Genomic DNA, 12995 nt, shown 5'->3' with positions numbered 1-12995 from the left:
CAAAAGTCAGGGGTACCAAAAGAACTAGATATGAAGATAGATACTACAAAGAACAAAACATGATTTTAGCTACATATTCTGCTTAATTTCCAAAGTGATAATGACCGAAAGAAATCTTCACCCAAGTGTTCTCATGGATACAGTGATTATAAAGCATATGGTAGATGTTAAAATGTGACGAAAATGTTTCCAGTATGGGAGCAAACAAGGCAAAAAATAATTAGGCTTCCCTGCTCAGATTTCTTTCGGGCGTGAAAAGGTTCAGCATATGCTTTATAATCACTGTATCCATGAGAACACTTGGGTGAAGAAAGCTTTGCAAGCTAAAAAAGATTTTCTGTCCGTTGAAGCAACTTGGGTTCAGATGCAAAAACTTCTTCCCCTAATTTGCGGCTGGAAAGAGGAGGCAGCAACCCCTTGAGGGTTTGCAAATGAAAGAAATGTAGTGATGTAACTCAACTTTTGCATGCATAGGGATGTAGACATTTTAACATTAGTTGAGTTCTGTTTGTTCCTAAATCTCTACATGCCTATGCATGCAAAAGTTGAGTTGCATCACTACATTTTTTTCATTTGCAAAACCTCAAGGGGTTGCTGCTTCCTCTTTCCAGCCGCAAATTAGGGGAAGAAGTTTTTGCATCTGAACCCAAGTTGCTTCAACAGACAGAAAATCCTTTTGAGCTTGCAAAGCTTTCTTCACCCAAGTGTTCTCATGGATACAGTGATTATAAAGCATATGCTGAACCTTTTCACGCCCGGAATTGGACTCACTCATTTTGGTTATCTGTTTAGCATGGGACTGCTCCAATTCCTTCAGGCGTGCTTCCTCTGCAGCCAATTTTTCCTTGAGATCTCCCAATTTTTGCTTGAGATCTTCAATCATCAACTTTTTTCCATTGATTTGATTCAGCAACTCGGATTCTTCCTTTTGAGCTTCAAATGAGCGGATAGTATAGAGCATTACTTCTTGTTTCAGCTCTGACTTCCTTTTAGATGCTTCATTCACTTCATCAGTGATTTTGCTAGCTGTGGGATATTTGGACTCCAACAAAGCCAGCTTGCCCAAGACAGGTTCTATATTTGCCGACTGAGCTCCAGCTCTGTCATCAGCTTTGAGCAAAAATTCCAACGATGATTTGAAGCGTCCAACACACTCAGATTCCATGACTTCATCAATAGAGAGAGTGGAAATCTTTTGGATGTTGGCCTTAGCTCAAGCAACCTCATCCAAATTGGGGATTGAAGCTTCATTGGTGCTGGCCAAGCTTTCTTCGTGCTGGCCGAGATAACTTTCCAGAAACCCCAAAGCTTGGATAGAGCGCCTAGACTTAATACCGAAGTACAAGAACCATCATCAGTACAACACAACATGTAAAATGATAAAGAAATACACAAGTTAGAACAAAAACTCACGCCTGCAGCCACTGGGGATTGTGATTGCTTCACCTCAATGATCTGGAAGTCATCCTCACTACCCGATCCTGTGTTGAGTGCTCCAACTTCTTCCTCACTCCATGCATGTCCAATGCTACATCGTTAAGCAGCCGGTGGTGAAGGCTGCTCTTCAATAGCTTGCACCTCCTCTTCGATAGCTTGCACCTCCTCTTCTTCTCTAATTATTTCTTGATGTCCTCCTGTTTCTTCCACTCTCGACACCTGCGTAATGCTACATTGTTCAACAGGGTGCTGTGCTGGTGGCCGGTCAACTGTTTGGACCTCCATTTCTTCTCCCCTCCCTCCTTTCTGTCTTTCTCCAGTTTCCTCTCTCTCGATATGCTTAATTCTTTCATTTTCACAACTTCTCAATTCAAAGTTCTTCAGAGGCTACAATAACAAACATAAACTTGTAAATTAAATTAAGATTGTACTCATAAAAAGAACACAAATTTGCAGGTATGATGAACAAAGTATAAACATATAGAAACTAACATCAGTTGGCCATAATAGATCTCCTCTGAGCAATCCTGTATGCAGTCTCTAAATGGAACCTCATAATCATGAATCACAGGAGCCATTAAGAGTACATGAAAAGACATGTGCTTATAATGAAAATAGAATCTATATCAGAAGGCTTCAAATGAAGCTGATACAAGTTTGACTAACTTGTGTACATATATCTGCTAATAATGAATACTGAAAACAACTTTATTACTCGAGTAAACTTAGTAAATTGCAGAGAACATAACACAGCAACTTAAGTTAAAACTTGAGTACTGAAATTAAATGGAACTTCAAAAGGTTATTGACATGAGTTTCTAAATGTAGAAGACTCAATTAAGAAAGTGTGGTGTCTGCAGTCAAGGACAATACTCTGCTGACACAGAAGAAATAAGCACTCCCACACATTCAAAACATCAAGTGTTCCCAAATTCACAACGTGACTAAAAGTATAATGCATTTGGTCCAACTGATGATTTTGAAAACCTTAACCTGAAATAAAAGTTTCAACGAAGAATAATCTGCATTGTACTGGAATCGATTTATATTAGCAGCACAAACTTAATGTTTGAACAATGTAAAATTATTGGGTATGCATACTGAGTTAAAACCTTTGCATTGTTGTAAAACGAACATAGAAAGTGTTTCATGCAGAAAATGGAGAGAGCTTTGCTTCAAAGAACTTGAGAGAGAGAGAGAGTTTAGATGCAGAGAAGGAGTGTAGTATTTTCTGTATTCATCTCATAACATGGATGAGAAATGGACTACATATAGTGGAAGATAGGGAACATGTAGCCTAAAGTCCTCCATAAAACAAGGACCCCTAAAGTCCTCCATAAAACAAGGATTCCTAAAGTCATCCATAAAACATGGAAAGGGTAAGCCTATAACAACATAATGATTTACCCTATATCTATTTACATGATATAGCCATAATGATTTACAACACTCCCCCTTGGATATTTCATGTCAATAGTGTTGCATGGGTTGTGCGCTTCTAAGTTGTCTCATCAAAAACCTTGCCAAGTAATAAAAACCCTGTGGGAAAAAAACAACCTTGGTCGAAGGAGAAAAAGAGCACAACGCGCATGAGTGTGGAGTAGTAATATCACAGCTTCGGAGATAAGTGGAGTCTTCTTATTAGCATCATAAGTAGGTAGTATGTCTACGAGAGGGATGCATTTAGATTTGCTACACCAAAACCTTGCCCGGTAAACCCAGTGGGAAAAACCCGTGGTCGAAGGGAAAAGATGAGCAAATGCATATATATTGAATCAAAACATCTTCAGGATGTAGTATAAGTGGAGCGACCATGCTAAAGATGTGCCTCGTTAAAACCTTGCCAGGTAACAAAACCCAGTGGGACAAAATAACCCTAGACGAAGGACAAAAAGAGTACACGATGGTCAAGTGGGTATGCTTCTGGATACTCCCCCTGATTTCAACTCCCCCTGAAAATTACATGTTAGGTAATTCAGATAATTTACGTAGACCAATACCTTGTACATGCTTCTGGAATGTAGACTTTGGTAGTGACTTAGTGAAGAGGTCTGCACGATTGTCTTCAGATCGAATCTGCTTGACTTTAATTTTCTGATGCTCCTATTGTTGCTGATTGAAGAAGAACTTTGGTGCAATATGTTTGGTGTTGTCTCCTTTGATGAAACCCGTCTTCATTTGCTTGATGCAAGCAGCATTATCCTCGTGGATAGTGGTTGGTTCATCAATGGTGGAATGCAGCCCACATGTGCCTTGTGATGGCTCTCAACCATATACATTCACGTACTGCTTCGTGAAGAGCTAGAATCTCAGCATGATTCAAAGAGATAGCAACAAGGGTCTGTTTTGTAGACCTCCAAGAAAATTGCAGTATTCCTAATGGCAAAGACATAACCAGTTGGGGAACGCGCCTTGTGCGGGTCTGATAGATAGTCTGTATCAGCATATACAACAAGGCCAGCATCATTCTGAGGATCAAGTGGGTTTGATTCATTCCTTGATGCATAGGGATAGAATAAGCCCATATCCGCCGTACCTCTAAGGTAGCGAAAAATGTCTTTTAGGCCATTCCAGTGGCGGCGTGTTGGCGCAGAGCTATATCTAGCTAACAAGTTCACATCGAATGGGATGTCCTGTCTAGGGCATTGAGCCAAGTACCCATGGTCTATTGTACTTAGATATGGGACTTCTGACACCAATATCTCTTCGTTATCATCTGCAGGATGATACGGTTCTCTCTAGACTTCAGACGACCATGGGTGTGCTTGCTTTTATCTTCATTAAAGCGTCTTAACATCTTCTGGATGTAATTTGGTTGATGGACCAAAAATTCATCTGCACTGTGCTCGGGCTCCGAGACAATGATTTGTTCTCCCAAGGTCTTTCATCTCAAATTCTGACTTCAGGTGCTTTGCGGTTTCTTTGATTTCTTCAGGAATATCAATCAAATTCATGTCATTGACATAGACCGCACAATTGCAAACCCGGAACTTGTTTCCTTCATAAACACGCATGGGCATAGTTTATTATTCACATATCTCATCCCGATCAAATATTCACTTAGACAGTTATACCATCTCCGTCTAGATTTTTTCAATCTATAAAGTGAACGCCTCAAAACTAATGGAGAGCGTGTTCCGTGGTCTAGAACTATTTGCATCGGGTATCATAAGTCCTTCAGGAACTTTCATGTATATCTCTGTATTGTGATCCCTATGGAGATAAGCTATGACCACATTCATAAGCTGCATATTCAGTTTTTCAGAAACTACCAAACTGAAAAGGTAGCGGAACGTTATGACGTCCATTACGGGAGAATACGCCTTCTCGTAATCAATCACAGGGCGTTGAGAAAATTCTTGCGCCACTAGACGAGCCTTGTGTATCACAATCTCGTTTTTCTCATAACGCTTCCTTACAAATACCCATTTAAATTCTACAGGTTTAACATGGGAAGGTGTAGGAACAACAGGCTCAAAGCACCTTTCTCTTTGTTAAGGAATCTAATTTGACCTGGATTGTTTATTTCCTTTTTTGGCCAGTCGTCTCTTCGTTGATATTGATCAACAAAGCAAGGTTCGAGATCATCGCATATTATAGTTTCGGTGGCCACCGCAAATACTAATATATCATCGATGATAATCTCATTCAAATTCCAAATCTCACAAAATTTACCGAGATTTCTCTATTCTCGGGAGTGGGTTCAAATGTTGGAGCGTCCCCCAACGTCGTCTCTTCTAGGACGGACCCATAATCCGGATTTATCTCGTGAGATGAATCAGTTTGAGATTGCGATGTCAAGAAGATTCATTTGTGCCGAGTTTACCCTCTTCTGGGGATAAGAATCCTTCGAACCTAGTGGTCTACCTAGCTTCTGGGCAGGGATATGTGACTGGTTAGCCGCCATGGTCGTACCTCGTCCATCTAGGACGACGCGTCCTACAGGGACATCTATCCTTGCAGGCACATTTGCAGCAGGTATATGTGATCTCGTCACTTTAGCTAGATCAGAGAAAGCGTCTGGCATATTTTGGGCTACACTCTGTAGATCTAGAATTCTCCGCACTTCATTATCACATTGTGCGGTTCGGGGATCAAGATGAGACATAGTGGGGACATTCCACGTCAATTCACGTCGTTCATCAGGAACGGTAACGTTCTTATCTCCCCCTAACGGCGGGAAGACTGTCTCATCAAAGTGACAATCCGCAAATCTAGCGGTAAAGAGATCGCCTGTCAAGGGCTCTAAAAAGCGTATAATGGATGGGGATTCATAACCGACATATATGCCCATCCTTCGTTGAGGACCCAATTTTGTACGTTGTGACGGCACAATTGGCACGCGGACTGCATACCCAAATGCGAGTAAGTGCGAAACATCAGGTTCGTACCCAGTTACCAACTGTAACGCGGAGTAAGGTTGGGTAGCAGTGGGCCTCAACGGGACCAACATAGCTGCATGCAAGATTGCATAGCCCCACGCAAAAACTAGAAGCTTGGTGCGCATTACCAAGATTCTATTTGCGAGACCATCTTAGGTGTGAACATAGGGAACTATATGTTCAGCATCAATCCCAAGGGATATGCAATAATCATCGAAAGACTTCGATGTAAACTCTCCGGTATTATCAAGTCTTATAGACTTTATGGGATAATCCGAGTGGTGAACCCTCAATTTCATGATATGGGTGAGAGTTTAACAAAAGCAGCGTTTTCTTGTGGACAATAGTGTAACATGTGATCACTTTGTCGATACATAAACCAAAACCATTAATATTTAACTGGTCCACATGGTGGTTGGATATATATGTCCACAAATTTCCCTTGCATTATGTGCAGAAAAATGGTGGTGTATGTACTAGTCTTTGCATATGATGGTCTAGTATGGCATAGCATGTCATTATATACAAGACCCTTATTCAGAAGGGGATGCACCTGCAATGAATTGAGGATACGGTGCATCATACTTTGACCTGGGTGTCCCAAACGGTCATGCCATAGCAAGTAGTTGCTTAAATTAGTTAGCATCTAGCTAACAGATTCCAATTTCTCCAATGTACGCTTCTGGCCACACACTTTGGAGGTTATGCAAAGATATTACACTCATTTTTCTCAGTGGTTTCAGCGTGATAACCGTTGGTTCGAATATCCTTAATACTCAATAACGTTCTTCTGGAACGTGGAGATTATAAAGCCTCATTAATGGTAGGTTCAGTACCATTGGACAACATATAGTGGGTTTTGCCATAACCCTCTATCAGGTTGGATTGGCCTGATACGGTTGTCACAGAGGTATGAATAGACAATAAGTTTGAAAAATATCTCTGATCTGGGAGTATGGTGTGCGTAATAGCACTTTTAACCAGACAACAAACTTCCCCACAGAATATGCCTATGCATTTATTTAATTCAATGGATCACATGTATGAATAAGTTTATTGAATTAAATATATTCGAACATAACCACATTTCTATAATCCAAAATAATTGAAAACATAAATCACCAAAATCCGAAGATGTTTCATTCATTAAGATGAAATAGATATGGCACAAGGGGCCAATTATACCCATGTCTTCGAGTTCTAATCCTCGGTATGTTCAGTAACTGCCTGAAAATCTGTGATCTCTAGTGTGGAATCGATAGAAAATGACCCTTTAATAAAGTTGGTATTTCGAGTTCCGCGACCGGCGTAATACTCATCTACTGCTTAGGCTATCGCACAACAGGTGCGGGACCAGCAGTCAATTCCTCCACATTGATAACAAAGATCATGCTGATTCTGGTGGCAGCGGGCCGGACCAGTGTTCCTTTCAACTTGGGCTTGCTGAGTTATGGCATCATGGTTCCTACCACGTGGGCCTTGGCCACGTGGAGCCTGATTACATGGCCTCTTGGGCTTTGGCCAAGTGGCAGACGGTCATATGGGCTAATTTCGTTCTGCCAATCATGTCTTGCTTCAAGCAAGAAAATGGTCATTTGATGGTGAAAGTGCTCTTCTAGAGCGACCCAAAGAGTCTGTGTATCCTCTTCATCGGATACTCAACTTGGAGTGTTTTCTCCATATGTTTCCTTTGAAAATTATGGCACTCATATTAAAAGCCTCAATGACGACATTGTTAGCATTGATTGTTGATCTCATCTTCTTTGCAATCAGATGAATTTTCACATCTTGAGTTCACTTTAGATAGTTTCTTCTGGAAACCTCCAAAGCAACAAAGTCAAGTTTGTTGAGATTTGGCATTTCTTACAGGAAAGGAACAAATAATCTTAGTGCTTTGGGTAGTATCGTCCATAAGCAACTAATAGGAATTTCAGGTTCTATAACATGGTATGGAAAATCAGATTAAACATGTAAAATCTACTGGTTTTATCATGTGTGGTGAATTTATGAAGGAAACTTCAAGTTTCTTAAATGGCATTATCGAAACTACAGGTTCGATATGTGAATGAACTACTGGTTCATTTAGAACTTCTAGTTCATTAGGTACCTGCATTTTCTACACATATATTCTAGTGCGAAAATTTAGACAAGTAACACAATAATATTGAATTGAGCAAATTGAAATAATCTCACAAATTGGATAAATGGAAATCACAAATCAATTGAGATATTAATTGCATGCTAGTAAAATAACATATTAATTATCACACAATTATGTGAATAAATGCTTCTGGCAATTAATTACACATATTAAATATGGTGAATCTATTTACAATATCAAATCATTTTTCCTTTTATTTGATTCTGCTGGACCAAAGGAGTGGGCTTGATAGTGAAGCCTATCGGGCTTAGTCTGCGGGCTTGTGACCCGGCCTTTCATGCGTAATTCAAATGGTGTGTGAGGCCTGCTAGGCTGCTAGGTCCCGCAGAGGGAGAGTGGGCCTGCTGGGCTCAAGCTGGTCTGCCAAGGAATGAAAAGTTATTACTCAACCCTTTGGGTAACTCCAATTAAATACGACCAGGTAAGAGTATGAGGTTTGGGTGGAGCGAGGCTCTCTTAAGTACACAGCCTCATTGTATCTTGCCTAGACATCGCATCGAATTGGGTGCGCCTACTTGGAAAGATTCATAACCTTTCAATGTTATCGAAACTACGGGTTCGATACGTGTGAACTTCTGGTTCAATATTTATGTATGAACTTCTGGTTCAATATTTATGTGTGTGAACTTCCGGTTCGTTAAGTACCTGCATTCCGCACATATATATTCTAATGCAAAGAATTTAAGCGGGTAAAATATTTAAATTTAATATGAGCAGGTAACACCACAAAACATTATCATAATAAATAATGAAGGAAAGATGTATCATTATCACAAAGTCCAAACAAGTATATATAAATATTTGCCACAATATACATGAACTGAAGAAGTTGATAGCTAAATTAAAAGCTACTGATTTTCCCTTTTCTCATTCAATTATGCCAATTATAGTGCAAGAGAAATAAGTGTCTCTCATAGAGGATTAGGTTAAACTAGATGCTTCAACAAAAGTCATAAATCATGACTGCAGTTCCTACTGAACAACAGTCGAAAGACGAACTGAAACACTAAGCAAAACTACCCAGAAAAATATGAAAATTTACAGAGATACAGTAAACACACAGGGGTTCCAGCATACAAAATTTGGTGAGTTTTGGAGTTGATTTACTATTTCAAATAAATACTGGAACACAGAGAACAGAAGGTAAAATGAAACAGCAAAATCGGTTTTTGTTTGGAAAAACCTACTTGGTTGTAGAGCTGGTAGAGTGAAGTTGATTGAATGATGAACTGCCTCTTCTCTGCAACCCAAGAGTTATTCACCTCTCCTCTTGTCAATCTGCAATCCAAATCGTAGAGCTATTCGTGCTGATAACGTGTTGTAAAACGAACATAGAAAGTGTTTCATGCAGAAAATGGAGAGAGCTTTGCTTCAAAGAACTTGAGAGAGAGAGAGAGTTTAGATGCAGAGAAGGAGTGTAGTATTTTCTGTATTCATCTCATAACATGGATGAGAAATGGACTACATATAGTGGAAGATAGGGAACATGTAGCCTAAAGTCCTCCATAAAACAAGGACCCCTAAAGTCCTCCATAAAACAAGGATTCCTAAAGTCATCCATAAAACATGGAAAGGGTAAGCCTATAACAACATAATGATTTACCCTATATCTATTTACATGATATAGCCATAATGATTTACAACATGCATTACTATTATTATTATTCAATAGGGACAATCATATGAACACAGAATCAAAAAGTTTTCTAATAACTCTGAAATTTTACCAAGGAACAATGAACAAAAATTAGAATGATTTAGAGTAGAAGATCCTCTAATGCCTGATATCCAAATAAAGAAAGTATTGATCAAGTTTAGATGAAAACACAAGTACTACAAAACTGCAGTTATCTTAAAAAGTCTGAGAATTGGTCAAAAGTGAATTTAGTCTCTAAAACACTTCCCTAATAATTAAAATTGTCATGAACAAAAATTACCCCGTATTCTTAACTTTGCATTTAGTTACTATGAGCATTTTTCTGTATATTAGTTGTCTGGCAACGACTACTTATATGCAGGGTTGAGAGTCAAATTCGTTTGCTGACTGTTCTATGTAAATCCATTCCAATTTTTTTTTTTTTAGAACAACAAAATAACAGAAAATGAACCACAGGCCCATTATTATAGCCTTTTTATCAAATTCATAAAGGCATGATAAACTATTTATGTGCAGCACACATAAAGACTTTATGAGCAATACAAAGTCATATTCTTGAGCATCAGAGACTATATTTAGAAAATGGTTGGTAAAAAGTGAATTGCAAAATGAACTTGATAGTGGAACAGATACGAAAAGCTCATTCCAAAAGACCTAATACAAGCTCTATGCCTGAATTTCAAATTTCAAGAAAATATTTAGGAGCTGAATTTTACAAAAGACTCGTGGAAATTTTCATCAAAGACAATAACAGTCCTTAAAGTTAGATTGAAACTGAAGAGCCCCAATGTAACTAATCTTGTCAGCCTTACCTAGAGTGGCAAAAGAACAATTGACACTACTGAATCACATGACCAAGAAACAAGATTCAACTGTGGTTAAATCATCAATGTCAGCACCTAAAGTGGCAAGAAGAACATATATTGTGACAACCTCTGAAGGTGATTTTTACCTCTTGTTGTATGCTACTATTAAAATTTAAAGGTACCTCGGTGACAAATGTACGCCGGTGAAAAACCAAGAGCTGGGTGGTCTGCGCCGTAGCTTCCGAGGACCCAACATTGTCCTTCATCTCTGGCTCTCCCTGAGGCGTCTTACCAGTTGATAAAGTGACCCTAACCCTCCCACCCCTTTTACCCTTCCCCCGCTCCCACTCTAACTCACTAAAGTTGTCAACTTTCTGGCTCCTCAGACCCGTTCGACTCCGTTTCTTCTCGCCTCCATCACCATTTTCACAACCCTCTTGTCTCCTTCTCCCCATCTTAGCAGCTCATTGCACATTCTTCATTCTTTTGTTTTGTTTCAGGATGACAAATGGGTTTTTCTTTGCTTTTGGACACAAATGCTAATACTTCCATAAACTTGAGAGTGAAAGTTTGATCATATTGTACTCAGCTTTTGCTGACTCCAGCTAGCTGACGACTAACATGACAACACGCCTGTACCTTTTAATTGAGGGGAAATGATCATTTACCTAATTTTTGCTTAAAAATTGCCCACTTGCTCCAGTAACAGTTTTTTAACCCCATTTACCAAAACCACTCTAAGGGATTATTTCCCTAATACCCAATTAATTCTTTTTTTATTATTTTTATTTATTTTTGGGACTTTTTTGCCCTCTCTTTCTTTCTCACTTAGAGGGAGAAGTCATCCTCCACCTTGCCGGACTTCGGTGACCAGTGGCCGGCCGCCGACTCCGGTGATGGGAATCCGGCGACCGATGACCGGAATCCGGCGACCGGTCACAGGAATCCGGCTACCGGACTGGTGTCGGGATTCCGGCGTCTGAATTTATTGCCCCCTAATAATACCCAATAACCATATTATTGCCCCCCAGTAATCATATTATTGCTCCCCAATACTCATATTATTGCCTCCCAATAATCATATTATTGCCTCCAATAATCATATTATTTTCGTCCAGTGAATTGTATAAACTCCCGAAACCAAAATGAATACACTACAGGCACAATTGATCAGATTATTGCCCCCCTAGTAATCATATTATTGTCCCCCAATACTCATATTATTGCCTCCTAATAATCATATTATTGCCCTCCAATAATCATATTATTGCCCTCAAGTGAACCAAAATGAATACATTACAGATACAAAAAAAATAAAAAAAAATCTCAGGATACCGAAAAAAAAAAAAAATTTCTCTGGGCACCCAGAAATTGCTCTGGGCACCCACCGGAGTGTGAGGCCGATGCAAGAGTGGTTAACTTCACTGGCCATCTCCACAGACCATCTCCATCGTTCATCATCATCTTCTAGTTCGATTGGAACGAGGCGGAGCCGAAGCGCATCGGAGGTGCAGGATCGAGGGTGGTCGGGCAACGTCGTAGGCCTGGATCGAATCGGATCAGACTGATCCGATCTGGACTGGGTTTCACAGATGCCTCGCTGTACTCATCTGATCCGATCTGGACTGGGTTCACAGATCCAAGCTGGGGATCGATTTGCTTGGAGGAGGCGGCCCTTTTATTTGGCGCGACGGGGATGGCGGAATGACGGCGTTGCCGCATTCGGGGGATGGAGGAGAGAAATCGGGGGGGGGGGGGGGGGAGAGAGAGAGTCGACGAGGAGAGAGAAATCGGTGGGGGGAGAGAGAGAGTCTGAGAGAGAGAGATAGATAAGTGTAATTCATTAATTAAAATGAGGGCAATACTGTTACTAGAGATTATATTGGGTAAATGGGGTTAAAAAACTCTTAGTGGAGTAAGTGGACAATTTTTAGGCTAAAATTGGGTAAGTGGTCACGGCCCCTTTAATTAAAGAGGCTTAGATGCCTTCATTAATAATTAGGTAGGCAACATTCTATTTGAATTTTAAACTAGACTTTTATTTAAAATTATATTTTAATTCAAAAAACTTAAATGCCCTTATTAATAGTTAGGGCTAAATACTGTTTACCACCCTGTGGTATGGACCTCACATCAATTCAGTCCCTCGACTTTCAATTTCATCAAAAACACCCCCGCACTATCATATTCTCGTCCAATAGGTCCCTCCGACTCAATTCCGTCAATTTCAGACGTTAAATGCTGACATGGCATTTCCAACTCATCAAAAGTGGGGCCCGCACGAAGTGAAGTTCCCAAATTGACCTTGGCCAACCAAATATGGAAAAATCCAAAATTAACTCCAGATTTTGAGGTTGGGGAGACTCGAACCCCTACCAACACACATGCAAATGAAAGCCCCAACCACCGGACCACTTGCATGGTATTGGTATATTGCAAACAAAAATAATATATATAGCTGTATAATTGTTTTAAAACACTTTGTCATCGTCAAGCCTGCGTCTGCAACTCCTTCCTCTTCCTCCACTCCTCCTCCGTCTCCGTCAGAAGCG

General features: G+C 40.0%; 1 protein-coding gene across 1 annotated transcript; it reads right to left on the bottom strand.

Moving 5' to 3' along the window:
- Positions 1-252: 252 nt before the first annotated feature.
- Positions 253-10918, bottom strand: LOC133723969 (uncharacterized). The gene is made up of 3 exons (XM_062150835.1): positions 10626-10918; positions 1414-1824; positions 253-1327 (listed from the first exon to the last, which is right to left on the bottom strand). The coding sequence occupies exons 1-2, from the start codon at positions 10896-10898 to the stop codon at positions 1537-1539; spliced, it is 561 nt and encodes a 186-aa protein (XP_062006819.1). The 5' UTR covers positions 10899-10918; the 3' UTR covers positions 253-1327; positions 1414-1536.
- Positions 10919-12995: the final 2077 nt, after the last annotated feature.

This window comes from Rosa rugosa, chromosome 7 (assembly GCF_958449725.1).
Source record: "Rosa rugosa chromosome 7, drRosRugo1.1, whole genome shotgun sequence".
In the NCBI taxonomy this organism is placed as follows: Eukaryota; Viridiplantae; Streptophyta; class Magnoliopsida; order Rosales; family Rosaceae; genus Rosa; species Rosa rugosa.
Note: the sequence above shows the minus strand (reverse complement) of the source record. Positions and strands in the feature narration are given on the sequence as shown.